General features: G+C 34.9%; 3 protein-coding genes across 6 annotated transcripts; all 3 read right to left on the reverse strand.

Annotated features, from left to right (window-relative positions):
* Positions 1–625: 625 nt before the first annotated feature.
* On the reverse strand, positions 626–5,183 carry LOC141671916 (putative casein kinase II subunit beta-4). Of its 2 annotated transcripts, XM_074478357.1 has the most exons (6): positions 5,120–5,176; positions 4,796–5,008; positions 2,583–2,801; positions 2,271–2,380; positions 2,023–2,188; positions 626–1,056 (listed from the first exon to the last, which is right to left on the reverse strand). In XM_074478357.1, exons 2-6 carry the CDS (start codon positions 4,974–4,976, stop codon positions 926–928), a joined length of 807 nt encoding a protein of 268 aa, XP_074334458.1. In that variant the 5' UTR covers positions 4,977–5,008; positions 5,120–5,176; the 3' UTR covers positions 626–925. The 2 variants fall into 2 exon arrangements, with proteins under 2 accessions (XP_074334458.1, XP_074334459.1); XM_074478358.1 differs by having other exon boundaries at positions 2,271–2,365; positions 4,796–5,183.
* A 651-nt stretch (positions 5,184–5,834) lies between these two features.
* LOC141673049 (uncharacterized) lies at positions 5,835–8,510 on the reverse strand. The gene is made up of 3 exons (XM_074479778.1): positions 8,187–8,510; positions 6,969–7,510; positions 5,835–6,375 (listed from the first exon to the last, which is right to left on the reverse strand). Exons 1-3 carry the CDS (start codon positions 8,368–8,370, stop codon positions 6,121–6,123), a joined length of 981 nt encoding a protein of 326 aa, XP_074335879.1. The 5' UTR covers positions 8,371–8,510; the 3' UTR covers positions 5,835–6,120.
* A 724-nt stretch (positions 8,511–9,234) lies between these two features.
* On the reverse strand, positions 9,235–14,469 carry LOC141671974 (putative monogalactosyldiacylglycerol synthase, chloroplastic). 3 transcript variants are annotated; one of them, XM_074478445.1, is made up of 9 exons: positions 14,257–14,467; positions 13,780–14,023; positions 13,496–13,668; positions 12,415–12,576; positions 12,185–12,326; positions 10,825–11,049; positions 10,428–10,490; positions 10,251–10,325; positions 9,235–9,716 (listed from the first exon to the last, which is right to left on the reverse strand). In XM_074478445.1, the coding sequence occupies exons 2-9, from the start codon at positions 13,861–13,863 to the stop codon at positions 9,483–9,485; spliced, it is 1,158 nt and encodes a 385-aa protein (XP_074334546.1). In that variant the 5' UTR covers positions 13,864–14,023; positions 14,257–14,467; the 3' UTR covers positions 9,235–9,482. The 3 variants fall into 3 exon arrangements, with proteins under 3 accessions (XP_074334546.1, XP_074334545.1, XP_074334547.1); XM_074478444.1 differs by having other exon boundaries at positions 13,780–14,469; XM_074478446.1 differs by lacking the exon at positions 13,780–14,023.
* Positions 14,470–15,946: the final 1,477 nt, after the last annotated feature.

A 15,946-nucleotide genomic window follows, 5' to 3' on the forward strand; every position in this document is an offset into this window, starting at 1 on the left:
ATAACAGATTGTATTATTATTATAGGGATTATTGTATATTTACTTTATCCATTTAGAGAATAAGCAAAATAAGCATATTTGTGTCTATAAATTTGGCATATTTTTATAGACGAAATTTTTGTGCTCACAGGACGTTTACACGAGTAAAAAGTTGATAAAAATAAAAAGTTGATAAAAAATTAACAATTAAACTTCTAATATGTGCTCACAGACATAATGATTTTACGGTATTATTCGAACCTCTTTAGCAAGAAGAAGCATATGAGTTTTCGTAAGCAGCCACCAAGACTTTCCATGACTAACAAATAGCGGAAAATCTAAAATAATTGATCGTTGAGTGATATCGATAAGAAATTCTCATGAAGAATAGTATTCCGGTTATCATATCGCTAAAAACTCAAGGATGAGAGCGTGAGTATGGTTGATCTTACAACTATCCATCCATGCATATGAAGTACAAGCTTTGAGTATTACTTTTCGACACATCTCTTTCCTGTAATCTGCAATGCAGTTGGACGTTCAGACTATATAATTCAGGTGAAATCGGATAGTTCCGATTTCACGTTCAGGCGAGTAATCCACGAAAGTCAAAACATAGGAACCGATGATATATGATCCGGTCTCAGAATCATAAAGTATATGTAAATATATATTTAAAAAAAAGGATAAATTTAAAAAAAAATACAAAATGATACTCGGTAGAGAAGACACGGTAACTGAAAAATGGAAGTCAACTACAATTTAGGAATTTAAAACTGATCCCCCTCAAAACACTATCCTAACATGAGAACTGTTGTCGTCTGTGATCTGCTACTCCGAGGGGCATCTCAGCAATAGCAGCATCACCATCTTGCCTGTAAGAAAACTAAGGAATGCCGCTTCAAGAAGCAGAAGGAAACATCCATCCCAATTAAGACTGCAAGCATCATGGTTTGTGGACTTTGAAACCAAATACTTTAGGAATATAGCTCTGCAATGTCTTCTGAGGTTTGAGATTCCCGTAGGTCATCAAAAACAGGTGAGGGAATGTCGTTCCAAAATAGGCTCCATCGAGGTCTAGATAAAGTTAAAGAAAGTTTGTGGGAAAATAATAATGAGCAATCTTAAATAGAATTATCTACATTACAACTTGCCCAAACCCGGTGGCAAGGAAATATCATGCAAAACATGCGGGCAGGCAACATACTAATTATTATTCAAATCCTTCAAAGTGCTGTGCAGATATGAGCTATAAGAAAATAAAAAATATACTCCAGAATGGAGGTTGCATATAATGGAAGTCATGTTAAATTACTGTATGACTACGTCTTTCCTCTTTAAGCAAATATCAATTGAGAAGGGATATAACAACATGTCTAAACATTATAATTTACTAGCTTACGGTCCGTGCGATGCACGGGTCTTGATTAATATTTATATATTTTTATTTTTATTTTATATAATTTTATTAGAATTTTATATAAATAATTAAATACTAAATAATGATTATATAATTATAATTTCATTATCTATAATTTCAAGTTAAGTTTACATAGTATGAATAGTATAATCATTGATGGGATCTTATTTATAAATAATAATGTAAATGTTTGTTTTTGTTAAGATTCGAACCTGAAAAATTTATTTTTAATTCTTTATAAATAATAATATAAATGTTTGTTGTTAACGGGATTCGAACCTGAGAACTTATATGTATCTTTATAAATAATAATATAAATGTTCGTTGTTGACGGGATTCGAACCTGATAACTTATGTGTATCTTTATAAATAATAATATAAATGTTTGTTATTGACGGGATTCGAACCTGAGACATTGTGTAGTGTATTTTTTAGTATTTGGATCTAACGGTTCTGATTATTTGATGTAGAAGATCTGACGGTAGTGATGAAAATGGATAACCAAAATAAGGGTTAACCAAATTACAAATTATACCCCATTTCGATTATTATAGTATATAGTATAGATATGCACATTAGTGCTGCCAGGTGTTAGCTGTGAGATGATTTAAATCAAAGGATACTTTCTTGAAACCTGGATCGAGGGGCATATATATCTTCACACTTTGGACAATAAATTTTTACAGTGGATTGTCGGGGAATATCTGATTGGCCAACAGCTAGGCAGGGTTGTCCGGAGCAGTAAACTCTAGGGCATCTACCAAACTCGGCATTCTTGTACTTCTCCATCTGCAGATAGCCAGCCATTGCCAATAATGATATCTAAAGAAGTAAAAGTCAACCGATGCTAAGATCAAGAAAAGAGGCTCACCATAGCAGCCTGCCCTTTAGTTGTCAACACATATCGGACATGGATAAGACCATAAAGCATCTCTGCGGCTGATTCAACTAATTCATGCTGCTCTTCTGTAAACATATCACCTACATATTACACCGACCATAGTTTTATATTTAAGAGCTGCTGTAAATTAATTTGTATATTTCCAACACCCAAACAAGCATCAAACAAATTTTAAAAGATGGAATGTAAAAGCAAAACCTCAAAGTTAAAGATAAGCTACTGGAAGCAAAAAAATCAAATTGTTCACACAGTAATAGACTAAAGCTGTCCAGATAGATTTACCATTAGAGGACTCAGCATCCAAAATCAGATCAAGTGCATGATCATAGTACGGGACTTGGCTGCTTAATCCACAAAGATTAAAATCATCTTGAATGTAATCCTCATCAACTTCACAGAAGAACTCATTTCCCCGCAAATTGCAAAACCAAGAAATCCATGACGAGTCATCCCCATCAGAACCGCTAACATCTGATTCCTCGCTATCGGTTTCAGATTCCTCTAATGTAGTTGCAAACAAAAAAAACCAGTAAATATGACGATAATTGATAATGTTTTTAAAATATACAGTATAGAGATATAAAGAGGCCACCAAACATATATAGACATTATAGCAACACAGAAAGTGCACTTATTTACTGGAGTTCTGCGCAAGAAGAGAGGCCCCGAGATAAAAGCAGCTAAGTTATTATACTAGAAACTTAATCACAGTGAAGTAAGCAAATAGATCCTTAAGATAACTTAAAAACAGTGCAAACATGTATCACTTAAAAAACCATATATAAAACACATTTTCAGGCTGGTCAACAATAACACAGCAATGTGAAGTACTGTGCTTCACTGAGATTCGAACTCGGTCAATAAGAAGCCATTAACTCAAGGAACCAACTTTAAGGTGCAACACACATTAGAAGAATTTTAAACTTCAGAGTATCAAAAGAACATTATCTGATACGGCACAAAAAAACATCCCCGCTAAAGAAAAGGTGTGATTTGTTATTGTGGATTGCTTTCCCGGCCTTTTCCCTTCCAACAACTAAATGAAAAATTAGCAAATAAATTAAGGCTTAGTGAAGATACATTTAGGGAAAAACAACTAACCTATTGGCCAAGTCATGAGGGAGCATATTTATATGACACTTGGATCGTAGATGTGAGGACCTGACTTTCACTTGGTGCTTGTTGCAAACAAATAGAACACAAATTATATACTCGACCTCTAAAGTTACCATTAGGAGTAAAAGCATCCTAGTATACTTCAGATAATGTATTCATTTTCAATTGTTATGTCTATCATTAATACAAGGGAAAAAAATCCCAGCCATGCAAAATGTATACAAAAAGCATAATTATTTGAAATGGTATCCATAGTTCCAAATGGCAAATGACATCCATGTATCACCCAGCCACCCCAAACAAAAGATGCATTCACAATTATTTAATACATTAAATAAACAATGTAAGATTTCCAATTTCATTTTAAAACAGCAATGAACTACAAATGACATTATAGATATGCAAGTGGGGGCTAAATTTTCGATGCAACATTTTAGATCACTGTATTTCTTACATTGATATACGCAAAACAGATACAGTCTATCAATGATTCAACAGCAACCAAAATCATCCTAGTTCCATATAATCAATCCATAAACCATAAAGTCCCACATCATAACTACTCAAAGAACTCGACTTTTCATGCTCATCCCAATTTAACACACATACAATATATTACACATATGCATATGTATTAAAAAATACCAACTACCTCTACTAAAAAAAAATCAACTTTCCACATTCACCCCAATTCAAGATTCAACTTTTAGTTGCAGCTACTCTCCCTCCCTCCCTCCCTCTCTCCCTCTCTTCTTAGTTACAGCTACTCTCTCTCTCCAATTCAAAATTCAGTTTTTAATTACAGCTACTCTCTCTCCCCCTACCCCCTCTCTCACACTTCTTGGTTACAGGTACACTCTCTCTCCCCCTACCCCCTCTCTCACACTTCTTGGTTACAGCTACTCTCTCTCTCTCCCTCTCTCCAATTCAAGAGTCAATTTTTAGTTACAGCTACACCCTCCCTCCCTCCCTCCCTCCCTCCCTCTCTCTCTCTCTCTCTCTCTCTCCCCCTACCCCTCTCTCACACTTCTTGGTTACAGCTACTCTCTCTCTCTCTCCAATTCAAGATTCAATTTTTAGTTACAGCTACACTCTCCCTCCCTCCCTCTCTCTCTCCCTCCCTCTCTCCAATTCAAGATTCAATTTTTAGTTACAGCTACACTCTCCCTCCCTCTCTCTCTCCAATTCAAGATTCAATTTTTAGTTACAGCTACACTCGCCCTTCCTCCCTCTCTTTCTTTCCCTCTCTCTCTCCCTCTCTCTCTCTCTCAAAACCCAAAACACACACACACCACACAAACACACACACACAAAACCTCAACTTTTCACAACCACCAAACCAAAGATCCAATCTTTACAAACAAAAACACACAAACCACCTGCTTTAAGCTCAACAGAAGTCTTCTTCTCCCCAATCAACATCGCCAACCGATCTTTACTCTTCAAACTCACTCCCCCTTTCGACGAAGACGGCGAAGATCTCTCCAAATGCTTGTCAAGCACATCATTAATCCTCTTCCGATTAGCTTGCCCTATCTCTCCCCCTCTTTTTCCATACATCTCTCCAATTGAATTTAAATATGCCCTAGCAACTATTCAATTGAGCCCCAAATTTAACCTAATTAGTAAAGAGAGTTGTGTGTATATAAAGAGCGAGAGAGAGGGAGAGAGAGAGAGAGAGAGAGAGAGAGAGAGAGAGTCACCGTTGGTGCCGGTTTTGGGACCAAATATACCGGCGGGGACAAGTAGCAACACTGTGATTCTATACTTGCATCAGCATTTTAAAAGCCAGCCTTTATATATACACAAAAGAAAATATATTAAAATATGAACAATAAATACAATTATATTAATTTTAAATTTTTTTTAGCAGTAGTAATATAATGATAATTAATTTTTTTGATCAAATAATAAAAAAATGGCAGCGTTAATGGTAAAATATAGATATTTTGAATTCCCTAAATACCTTACGTTAAACAGGGCGGAGAATAATGATTTTACTTCGATATTATTTTGTATGTCAACGGAAACATCATTTAAAGTTAATTTAAAATTAAGAGAAATGATAAAGGTTCCAAAAATATGTACTCAAAATAGGTACCAAATGATAATTGACAAGATTTGATTGATAATAATTTTTATAAAATAATGTACACATCTTGCATTAATATGCTTCCCATAAATTATAATTAGCCAGTTCATATTGGGAGTTATTTTGAAACCAATTTCAGTAACGCGATATTACTATCAAGTTTAAAGAACAAATAGATTAATTATATTTAAAAAAATCCTTGCAACCTTTTGAAACTGGTTTGAACTTTTTTTTAAACAAAAGTAAAAATTAAGAATTGTGTTGCAGATTTATGATTTATCATATGGAATAGCAGCTGTAAAGTAAAATGCAGCTGTACGAATGAATCCAGTGGCAAACAAGATATTATTGCAAGGTACAAAACTACAAATTAATTGATTTCCACTGCAGTAGAATGATTTAGATCCTAGTTTTCCAACCTTATGCATATGCAAAAATAAGTAGAACAGCAATAAGTGTCCACTAGGATTCAATCCTCAAACTGGCTGAACCATACTAGCTAAAGAGAGTTGCTTCACTAATATACACATACAGCTGAACAAAATGAAGATTAGGATCAGAAGAGATGCTATAGCAAACATGAGAAATACAAGCAAACATTTAGACGTCTTCTTAATCATCGTCGAAGTATTTCTCTTCAGCATCTTGATTTGCCTCCCTCATCCAGTGATCATCTAAAGTCTCGTCCTTGTCTATTTTTGAATAATCTAGATGCTGGTGATCTTCCCCTGACATAAACTTTTGCTGCATGATGTGAGTGAATTGATCCATTCGATCTTGCATTTCCTCTTCCGATAACTGGACTCCCTGATCAGGCATTACAGTTGTGGGTTGGGTGTTGCTGATATCGTGTCTTGTCGAGAGGACCTACATATATCAAGCATTAAGATGTAAGTAAACAAAAATTAGAACTGGATTGTAGAGCATCAAGCTGAGCTAAAGAATATGGTAGCCAACTCAAGCAGACATTGTAAGTACTCAGTGACCAGAAAAATGAAGATGAGCATTCAAATCCAGTATTCAACCTTAATTCATTCTATCCTATTCCCCTATTTCATTCCATCTCGGCCTCATTCCATTCACTCCAACCGAACACAATACAATGGCAAGGAAATTTGTGAGAGCATGTGGAGCAATTGTCTAACATCAAATCAAACTTAATCTACAGGAGAAAGACAAATTTGAACAGGGGAAGGCTTTGCTGCAGCCTTTCAGAACTCAAGAAAGCCTTAACCAACACTCAATTGTAAGCCCTACACATTTGTGAGTGTCTTGAGTCATCAATGTTCTAATAATGAATTTCAAACATTTACTAGTGCTTACAATAGCATAAATAGCCCAATACAAATGGAATGACATACGAACATGCAGAATTGCAGAGTTGTTTATAAATAATACAGCAATATATATATGATAAAAACACAACACAAACAGACATTAGTTTTATTTAGAGAAATTACCTCTGGCTTATGGGAATTTCCGATAGCATTGCCACCCTTCCTGCTTTCTTCTTCTTCATCTTCTTCACTCTCTTCTTCTTCTTCTTCTTCTTCACTTTCTTCTTCTTCTACTTCCTCTTGTCGCAATTCCATCTCATTCCCAACCCAATCCTTCTGAGCCACACCCAACCTCTGTTGTTCCCTCCTAATCTTAGCCACCAAAATCCCCTCATCAACCCGTCTCATCAAAGTATCTGACCACCTCTCCCCCGGTCTAGCCATTCTCCTCCCGCTAAGATCCTGATACTGCCCGACATACTCATGATGCAAATATGGCTCTCTTTCCCTCATAGCATCCTCCGAAAAATACTGCCCATCATATATCAACTTATCCATGTAAGCTCGCCTCCTATTCTTAACCTTCGCTGACCTCGACTTTAATTCCTCATCCGTCGGTCTCATCACACTCCTTAAATGATCTAAATGCCACTTCACTTCATAATCATCTCTCAACACATCAAATTCCTCCAGCTCCTCGAACTTCAATTGCGCTCCATATCTTTCTAAAAATTGAAGCAAACAAAATTAATAAACAAATCAAAGCACATTCGTATTGAACCAACACAAACACCACCTCTAATTACCTAATAACGAGACTTTTAATCAGCTAGTTACTATTTCACACTTGATCATATGTACATAATTTTCAGCAATTACACATAACCGGTGTGCTACTATGCGTGCTTGCGTTTTAACAACAGCTAAAGTATCTATTTAAATTCTTTCAGCCCCTCGTGCACACACATTATCAATAATTACGCAACAAGCAAGACCTTTCATTAAGAGCAAAAAACTCGAAAATACGCACAAACTCTCAGCAATTACACATAAGTAGCTACAATAAGTAAAAACAAGCATATACACAGTAGCATTGCAATTTAATAACGTGTGTGTAAATACTAAATAGCTCTTAATTTTATTAACCTATCGAAACCTAATTAATTTATTCACTATTACTCTAAAAAAATTACCAGACCGTAAAATTTTATTCATTTACCTCTACAGTTACTAATCTCTCCAGTATTACTCTATAAATATTCCAGGACTGTAAAATTTTATTTATTTACCGAGGATAACTAAATTATCCTTATTATTCCGGGACCGAAAATTTTATTCATTACTCGAGATACGAAATTAATTTATCGAGTATTAATTTATCGAAAACACGAGGATACCTACCTAAGAAGACGGGGACGTCGCGAGAGAGGAGGTCGAGGAGGAGGGACTTGCGTTGAGAAGGATTGACGGTTGCAGATTCAACAGCTTTGGGAAAGTATAAATCTTCTAGCTCCGACAGTCTTTCCGATATGCTTTCCATTGTTGCTCTTCCTATTGCCAACGACGTCGTTTTATCCACCTCCATAGTTGTCTTGCTTTTCGCTCTTCTCTTTCTCGTCTCGTCGCTCTTTGTATTTATAGGAAAAAATAGCAAAAGAAAACCTTCTCCGAGTCGGTTTGTGATTGCATCTTTGTTTCGGATCGGGTCGGGTCATAGGCAATCATCCAATTTTCATTTTTATAATTTCAATTGGTTACTAGAAGACTTGATTCTCGGTTCGGAAATTTGTTTGAACGTATATCATTCTAAACTATTATATTAAATACGAAATATTAAAATTTTGGTTGTTATTTTTTAATCATTTAATTCAGAACCGTTATATTAGATTGATGAGAACCGTTAAATATAATCTTAAAAATTATTAATAAAAGGTTATAAATTTTGAATCCTATCAGCAACATATTAAATTTCTAATATACAATATATAATAATAAAAATAATTGTGCATTGTAAAATTATTATACAAGGGATAATGTTCGAATCTCAATAATAATATATTAAAATTATTTTTAAAATATATAACGATAAAAATAACCGTGTATAGTACAGATTATATACAAGTTTATTTATATCATTTGTAAAGCATATAAGCATAATTATTAAAAAAATGGCTTTTATATTTTTATATATTAACACACATAAATTTATTAATCAACGACTTGGTTGTATTCTGTACCATTTATTTATTAGTATATAATTAATTGAGTTTGAAATGTTTTTTGAAGGACAAATAAGTTCTCTAATCTCTCTATTGCAAGTTTACAACAATCATAACTTAATAATCGCCAACTTTAATAGATGAATATTTTTCATTATCAACCGGCATATTGTATTTCCAATTTTGATAACCAAGTAATTTCATGAATAATTTATTTGATTCCAAAGCTATTGAGAGAAAATTATGAATGTGAATTAAAGTAGTATTCAATACAATGGACTCTTCTCATGAGTACTAGTACTACTGCTTCCCTGTAATTCTTTCCCAGACAATAATTCGTGTTTCTGGAATGAATCAAGACTACGCTCTACAATTCCCGTATGATGATCCAACATGAAATCGCATGTTAGAACAGACATTTTTTCCTCTTCCAAAGGACCACTATAAACTCGAACAAAAATATGTAATGAACGTGGTTTTAGGTTTTCGAGTACTTAGGCACAAGGCTTTTCTGTCTCACTAGCTCGTCCAGATCGTGGACGATTTTAAACACTGCGTCTGGTCTTGCCAGTCTCAGTGCTTTTTGAGACATGGCATGAAGCTCGTCTGCTTTCGGACCAAACCACTGAGAGACGATAGAAGCTATCTCTTTAGGTGATTTTGAGAATTTCCCCCATCCATTTTCCACCACGTATGGTACGTTTCCAACTTCCTGCAACACGAGTTCAGGGACCATTAAGAAAATCATCTTTGTAGAGCTTCAACACCCGTACAAATTATAATGTACATCATGCACAAGTTTGCACAGTAAATTGTAATACATATATAAGAAATCATGAGTGGATATACATACTTTATTTTACATATATTTATGTTGTAACAGTGAAAAGAGCAAAAGCCTCACGCCTCACTGTCACTTTCCCTTCTATGAAGTAATTAAAAACTTTAAAATTGTGTCCCGGCTCTTGAGGCATTGGTTTTTTACATTTCAAGTCATCATAAAGACTCCAGTGTCGACCTAAAAGAGATTTGCTATATATAAGGTTTATTTAAAAATTACTGTCAACCTTTTGCTGGTGTAAAAAAAATGCTGGCCTTTTATTTTATTTAGTGGATTCAAAAGTGTAAGACATAACGAAATATACTTTCAAGACAAAAGAAACATGTCAACGATTGTAATGAAATTCAAGTAGTAGGTACAAAATTGTAACATTAAAACAGAATTATAGCTTCTTGAGTTCTATACCTGTCCTGCAATGTAATCATTTAAGATAATGGGGAGGCCTCTAATCATGGCTTCAGCTATAGTCCCTGGACCAGCCTACAGGAGAGACCAGATGATCGAACAACAGCAATGATTCGACATGAGAAAAGAAAAGCCAGTACAAAACTATGAATATATATAACATCTATGTAAGTCTACCTTGGTAATTATGCAATCACAAGCCTCCATGCATTCCTCCATCTTCGTGACAAAACCCTTCACCTAAATTTTTTCAAAAAAGCTTATATATACCAGATATTCTTTGATCATAATTAATTTATGTATACTTCTTTTTCAATAGGAGCAACATAGAAGTATACACAAGAACTAATATAGAGTGTGTATGAAAGATTATATACAACTATGAGAGCATGTAAAGCATAATACGAAGACATAAAGAATTGCTAAAATTTGTCTTAAAAGATAACAATCTCTACTAAAATCAAATTATTCAGGAGTAATCCCATGTGGATACAAGGACAAAAAACACTGACCACTGAGTGGAATCTTAAACATCATAAACTATTTGATTTTGAAAGTGTTGGATTATATATACCTGAACGGGAATCTTCCAATCAATAGCAAGTAATCTGCTGGCTAGCTTTTTGTTACGACCACATATCACCAGTACCTGACCTACTGGGGCACCAAGATTTTCATCATATAATGAGTCCCCAAGTGCCCGAGCAGTAGTTTCAATAGGACCCATCCCTTCCCCACCACCCATTAGCAGCACAGCAGGAAGATCCACATCCATTCCGAGGTCTTTCCTCAGTTCATCCTATAGTTTATGACGGAAAATATAATTTCATATTCTCATATTAAATGAGAAATAAGGAATAGCATGAAAAGTAATATACTCGCTGGAATCATCCAAGAATGAAACAAATAATCTGACTAGTCAAATGGCAGTCTACAATAACATGTAAAAGGACTCGCAACTTACGATTTTAATCAAAACAAATAAACATATAACAAAAATGGATGCTAAGAAATGGTCAACATAATTTAGCAGTCGACGTGTCAACAGTCTTTACTGTCGAACACTTTGTGTAACTCTCATTATCATGTTCTTAGTATTGCTACATATTGTGGTATCACCTTTGGCTTTACATATTTTTTATATAACATCATCCGGCCCCCAGCTTACACTCATGCAAAGGTTAATCATATGAAGCCTATTAAAATATCGATCATCTGCCCCATCAATAAAAAAATTTATTTGTACAATGTACCAATAGTCACGGGCATGTTTCATGTCATTTAATAAAATGAAAAATTAGATCTCCTGACTCATATATATATATATATATAATATTATCTACCCAAATTGCAGCCCTTCTTGTACGAAGTGACCCATTCAACTCATCCACTACATAAGAAAGAAAAAAATTTCATGAATTTATAGAAAATTAGGTTGGTTTAGAGAGATATATATGGTGACAACTTTGTAAGAATAAGAGAGGTCTCACAATTAAATGAAAACATGACTTTCATATTCATTTATATTTTTCTGGTTTTACTTATCAAACTTGAGAACTCAGTAGTATCGGAATAGCTAGAGGATGGATTAAGAACCTAGTGACAAAGAATTATCGAAGTTCCTTTTGTTGAATTCTGGAACACGGTTAAAGGCCCTAGTAACACACGTTATCTAAATTTCTTCTCCTGACTTGATCAACAGATTACTATCTAGGAAAAGAAGACCTGCAAGTTCTGCACAAGTTCGAAGTTTTCCATTTTTGCTATTTAAACACACGCCCATTTTTCCTACAACCAGTCTTAAACGCGCAGCCTTCGGTAAAGGAAGGGAGTGAGGGCTATAACGCTAGAGCAAGACCTCTTAGGTGTTCAGGGTTATTTTATTATTCCTCATGCAACACAATTCTACTGCAAAAAAAATCATAATGGCAAACCTTCGGGCGAACAGCTTTGACAAATGAAGGTCTCACAGGAAGGCCAAATATTTTAATTTGAGAGGATTGAAGACCTGCTTTTAGTGCCCTTTTTGCCACCTCATTACTTGGACAATAGCATCTCGTCACTAGCTTATGAAACCTGTTCATGTATAAGCACGTACAGTATTTAAATTCAAATCTACCCTGAAAATTACCATAGAGTAAGCTAAATATGTTGTAGAGATTACCATGTAGGATGACAGGTGCTCAAGTCTGTAATTACAGTTGTGAACACTATTTTATCAAGCAGACCTTTAGACCTCAAGATACGAAGTGGAACATGCTGCATCAATGGATGTACGCTAATTATTATATCTGGCTGGTATTTCATCAAACCTGCAGCGACCTCTCTGTGAAATACAATACAATGAAATTAAGCGACAACATAAAATATAACAAAGGTTCATTCTGCCTGCGTAACTACTTGTAAAATACCCTCGCGCTTTGTTTTGTTGGAGAGGATGAACTTGGGAGAATATGGAATATAATTTGTACTTTATGTAGGTTAACATAAATCATCCATTGGCCATTCCATTCCTGTCGCTTTAAAATAGAGCTCAAACTACCAATTCACCTAATGAATGCTCTATCTCCTTTCTACCTATTTTCTTCACAACCCTAATCATAGAAAATGTGCACTCTTTTACTCTCTTTTTCTCGTCCTTCATTCAACATCCTTCTCTCCCTTTTAATTTTTTCATTTCACAACTTCTCATTCCGTTTCTACCTCATTCTAATTTTCCTGACCAAACAGAGCATCATCTTGGAATGCCTAACTTTAAAGTGCTACTTTAAGTGACAATTGCAATGCATAGAAATTTGTTGGAATCTACGTATTTGAGCCCTAACGACTGACAGGAAACTTGTGCCATTATATTTAACAACCGAAAACGAAATCAGAGTTTCTTTCCAAGAGGTTGAGGAACTATCCATAAAGCAGAAAAATGGATCACCAAATTATGCGCGAAACTACTGTTGGCTAAGACATTACTTACAATACCTATGAATTTAAGCCTCTACACACGCACACACATTCACAAGTTTATCTAGTACGAAAAAAGGCCCCATCGCAGTAGCACACAATAAATTAATTACAAAATTAAATATACTCCTCTGGATCAAAACTTTTAGATTGAAATTTCAGACTGAATCTAATCACTAGCATTAGTCTTGGCACTAGCTAAAAGTTTTTTTCCTTTTTTCTTTTGCTAAATACACCAGCTAAAAGGTGATATTGATATAGCTAAAACTTAACGAACATGGCCTTACCGAGCTACAAATGCTGAAGTTATAGCAAAATACGGTTGATGGATCACTTTTGGAGCTGACCCGTAGTATGTCACCCTCCACAAAGACCCATGTTTCACCAAAAAATTATAGCTCCTTGGCAGTTGATTAAAAGGACAAGGAGTATGATCTGTCCACAAATCAGTGACAAACACCTGCAGCAAACACTCTTCATAAAGCACAACATAATCAACCAAAATATACATTAATCGAATTATCAATACTTCAATCTTGATCAAACCTATACATCATAGTCCACAACTAACCTCATACTTATCCCCGAATTCTTGATTAAATGCAGCCTTTATAGCCTCAGCCGAAGCTCGATGACCCCCACCAGTATCACTCATCAAAATAAGCACTCTTTTCAGGGTTTTCGAGTCCACAACATTCAAATTTACCCCCACATCCTCAACACCATCATTCCCATTCCCTCCCAATCCATTACCATCCTCAACACTATTATTCCCACTAAAAGGAAACCCAATTTGAATCTTTTCACAATGAAACCTAACAAAACTATTAAACTGACTTACAAACTTCTTAAAGTTCGAAACTTTAGCATTACTAACACACAAAGAAGCCTTAAAGTTCACATTGTTATCACCAAATTTATCAAAACAAGCAAAATTAGACAACTTTGGAGAAACCCCATTTGAATTAAGACAAGTTAAGTTAGAATCAAATGCAAAATCAGCTAATTTATGTACAAGATTTAAGGGAAAGATGGGTTCTTGACTCACAGTTGAAGACTGCATAATGACTTATAAGTCACCCAGAAATGCCCAGATGAGATTAGAACTTATAAGTTGAAGTAGATTTTGGACAGGGGTTTGTGAACGCGGAGAGTGTTTTGCAACCACATGGAGAGGATTTAGAGGAGGAACTTGGGAGAGAATAAACTTGGGAATATTGTGAGTTCATGTGTATGCACCAACAAAACACCAAAGTCTCGGCAAAAATTCACATTAAAGTTGGGTTTTTGTTTTTTAATGTGAATTTAATAATTTAATTTTTTACATGTGGCAACTTAGAAATGTTAAAAAGATATTAAAGGTATGTTTGGGTCTGACAATGAACTGTTAACCGACATCATTTTCCGTGCATCCAATGGCCAGGATTTGTCTTCCACGGATACTAAGCGCCGAAACTTTTCTTTTCGCAGATATTTTGCACGGAACGTCTCTCCTTTTCGCGGATATTAAACGCGTAAGGACTGTACTTGCAATTTATAACCCTAAGTGATCATAATTGTGTTTTTGTGCCACATTTGTCAAATTGGAGAGCAAATTTGGGGATTTATTACTTTTGTTCATCCTTACTCACTAATTTTCATTGGGTAAGCTACATTTTTTGCTTTTTCTTGTTTTCATAATAGATAAGATGTTTGCTAGATTTGTAGGTAGAAAAATTTTGAAAAGAAATGATAAAGTTGTTCATAATGTTGTAATTAATGAAGTTATTGATGTTAGTGGTAGTTGCTCGCGTAATCATAACGTAGATTATCTGAATCTTGGTGATGATTGTGATGAAGATGTTTTGTTAGTGAAGATAGGTTTGAAAATGATGTTTTGCATGAAAGTAGTGAGTTTATGCATGATAGTAGTGAGACAAGGGTTAAGAGTGTTGTTGGAGAAGAAGATATTGTAATTCCTTTCTTGAGTCAAAATTTCCCTAATTTAGTAGCCGCGGAGAATGTAATTAGGGCTTACGCTTTGAAAAATGATTTTGCAATTAAGATCCAAAATACACAAAGGCGTGTGGACAAATCAATATATGCCCGTACTTATATTTGTAATTTAGCGGGAGAAAATCGCTATAAAGAACCCGTAGAGGATGAAGAAATTTTGATAGGAAGTGTCGGTAGTACGAAGAAGAAAAGGCGTAGAGATAAACTTCCTAGAAGTAGATGTAAATTTAGGATTTATGTGATTAATATGTGAAATACAAGGCATTGGGAGATAACGTCCTTGGAGTTAAATCACAATCACAATGTTGTGTCGTCATCTAAGATGAGTTTGATTTAAATGGAGCGACATGTAACCGCCGCTTAAAAGAATTTAATTAAGAGTTTCCATATTTCGCGTATCACACCTAGACAACAAATAAATATATTTGGAAAAATAAAAGGAGGAGAGGAGCAAGTAAGGTTTCATGCCCAGCATTTGAGAAATGTCGTGCGTGATTTTAGAAAGGATAATTTGGGTGTGAATGATGCTCAAGCCGGATTGGATATGTTACATCGGTTAGAAGAGGAAAGTTGAGGAAACTTTTTTATTTGGACTCTAATTGATGAAGAAGGAAGATTGAAGTGCCTTTTATGGGTTGACCATCGGTCGTTGTTGGCCTACAAAAATTTTGTATGTTATATTTTTTGTGCCTTTCACCGGGGTGAACCATCACTATCAATCGGTTCTCTTTGGATTTGCACTA

Source organism: Apium graveolens, chromosome 7, assembly GCF_009905375.1.
Source record: "Apium graveolens cultivar Ventura chromosome 7, ASM990537v1, whole genome shotgun sequence".
In the NCBI taxonomy this organism is placed as follows: domain Eukaryota; kingdom Viridiplantae; phylum Streptophyta; class Magnoliopsida; order Apiales; family Apiaceae; genus Apium; species Apium graveolens.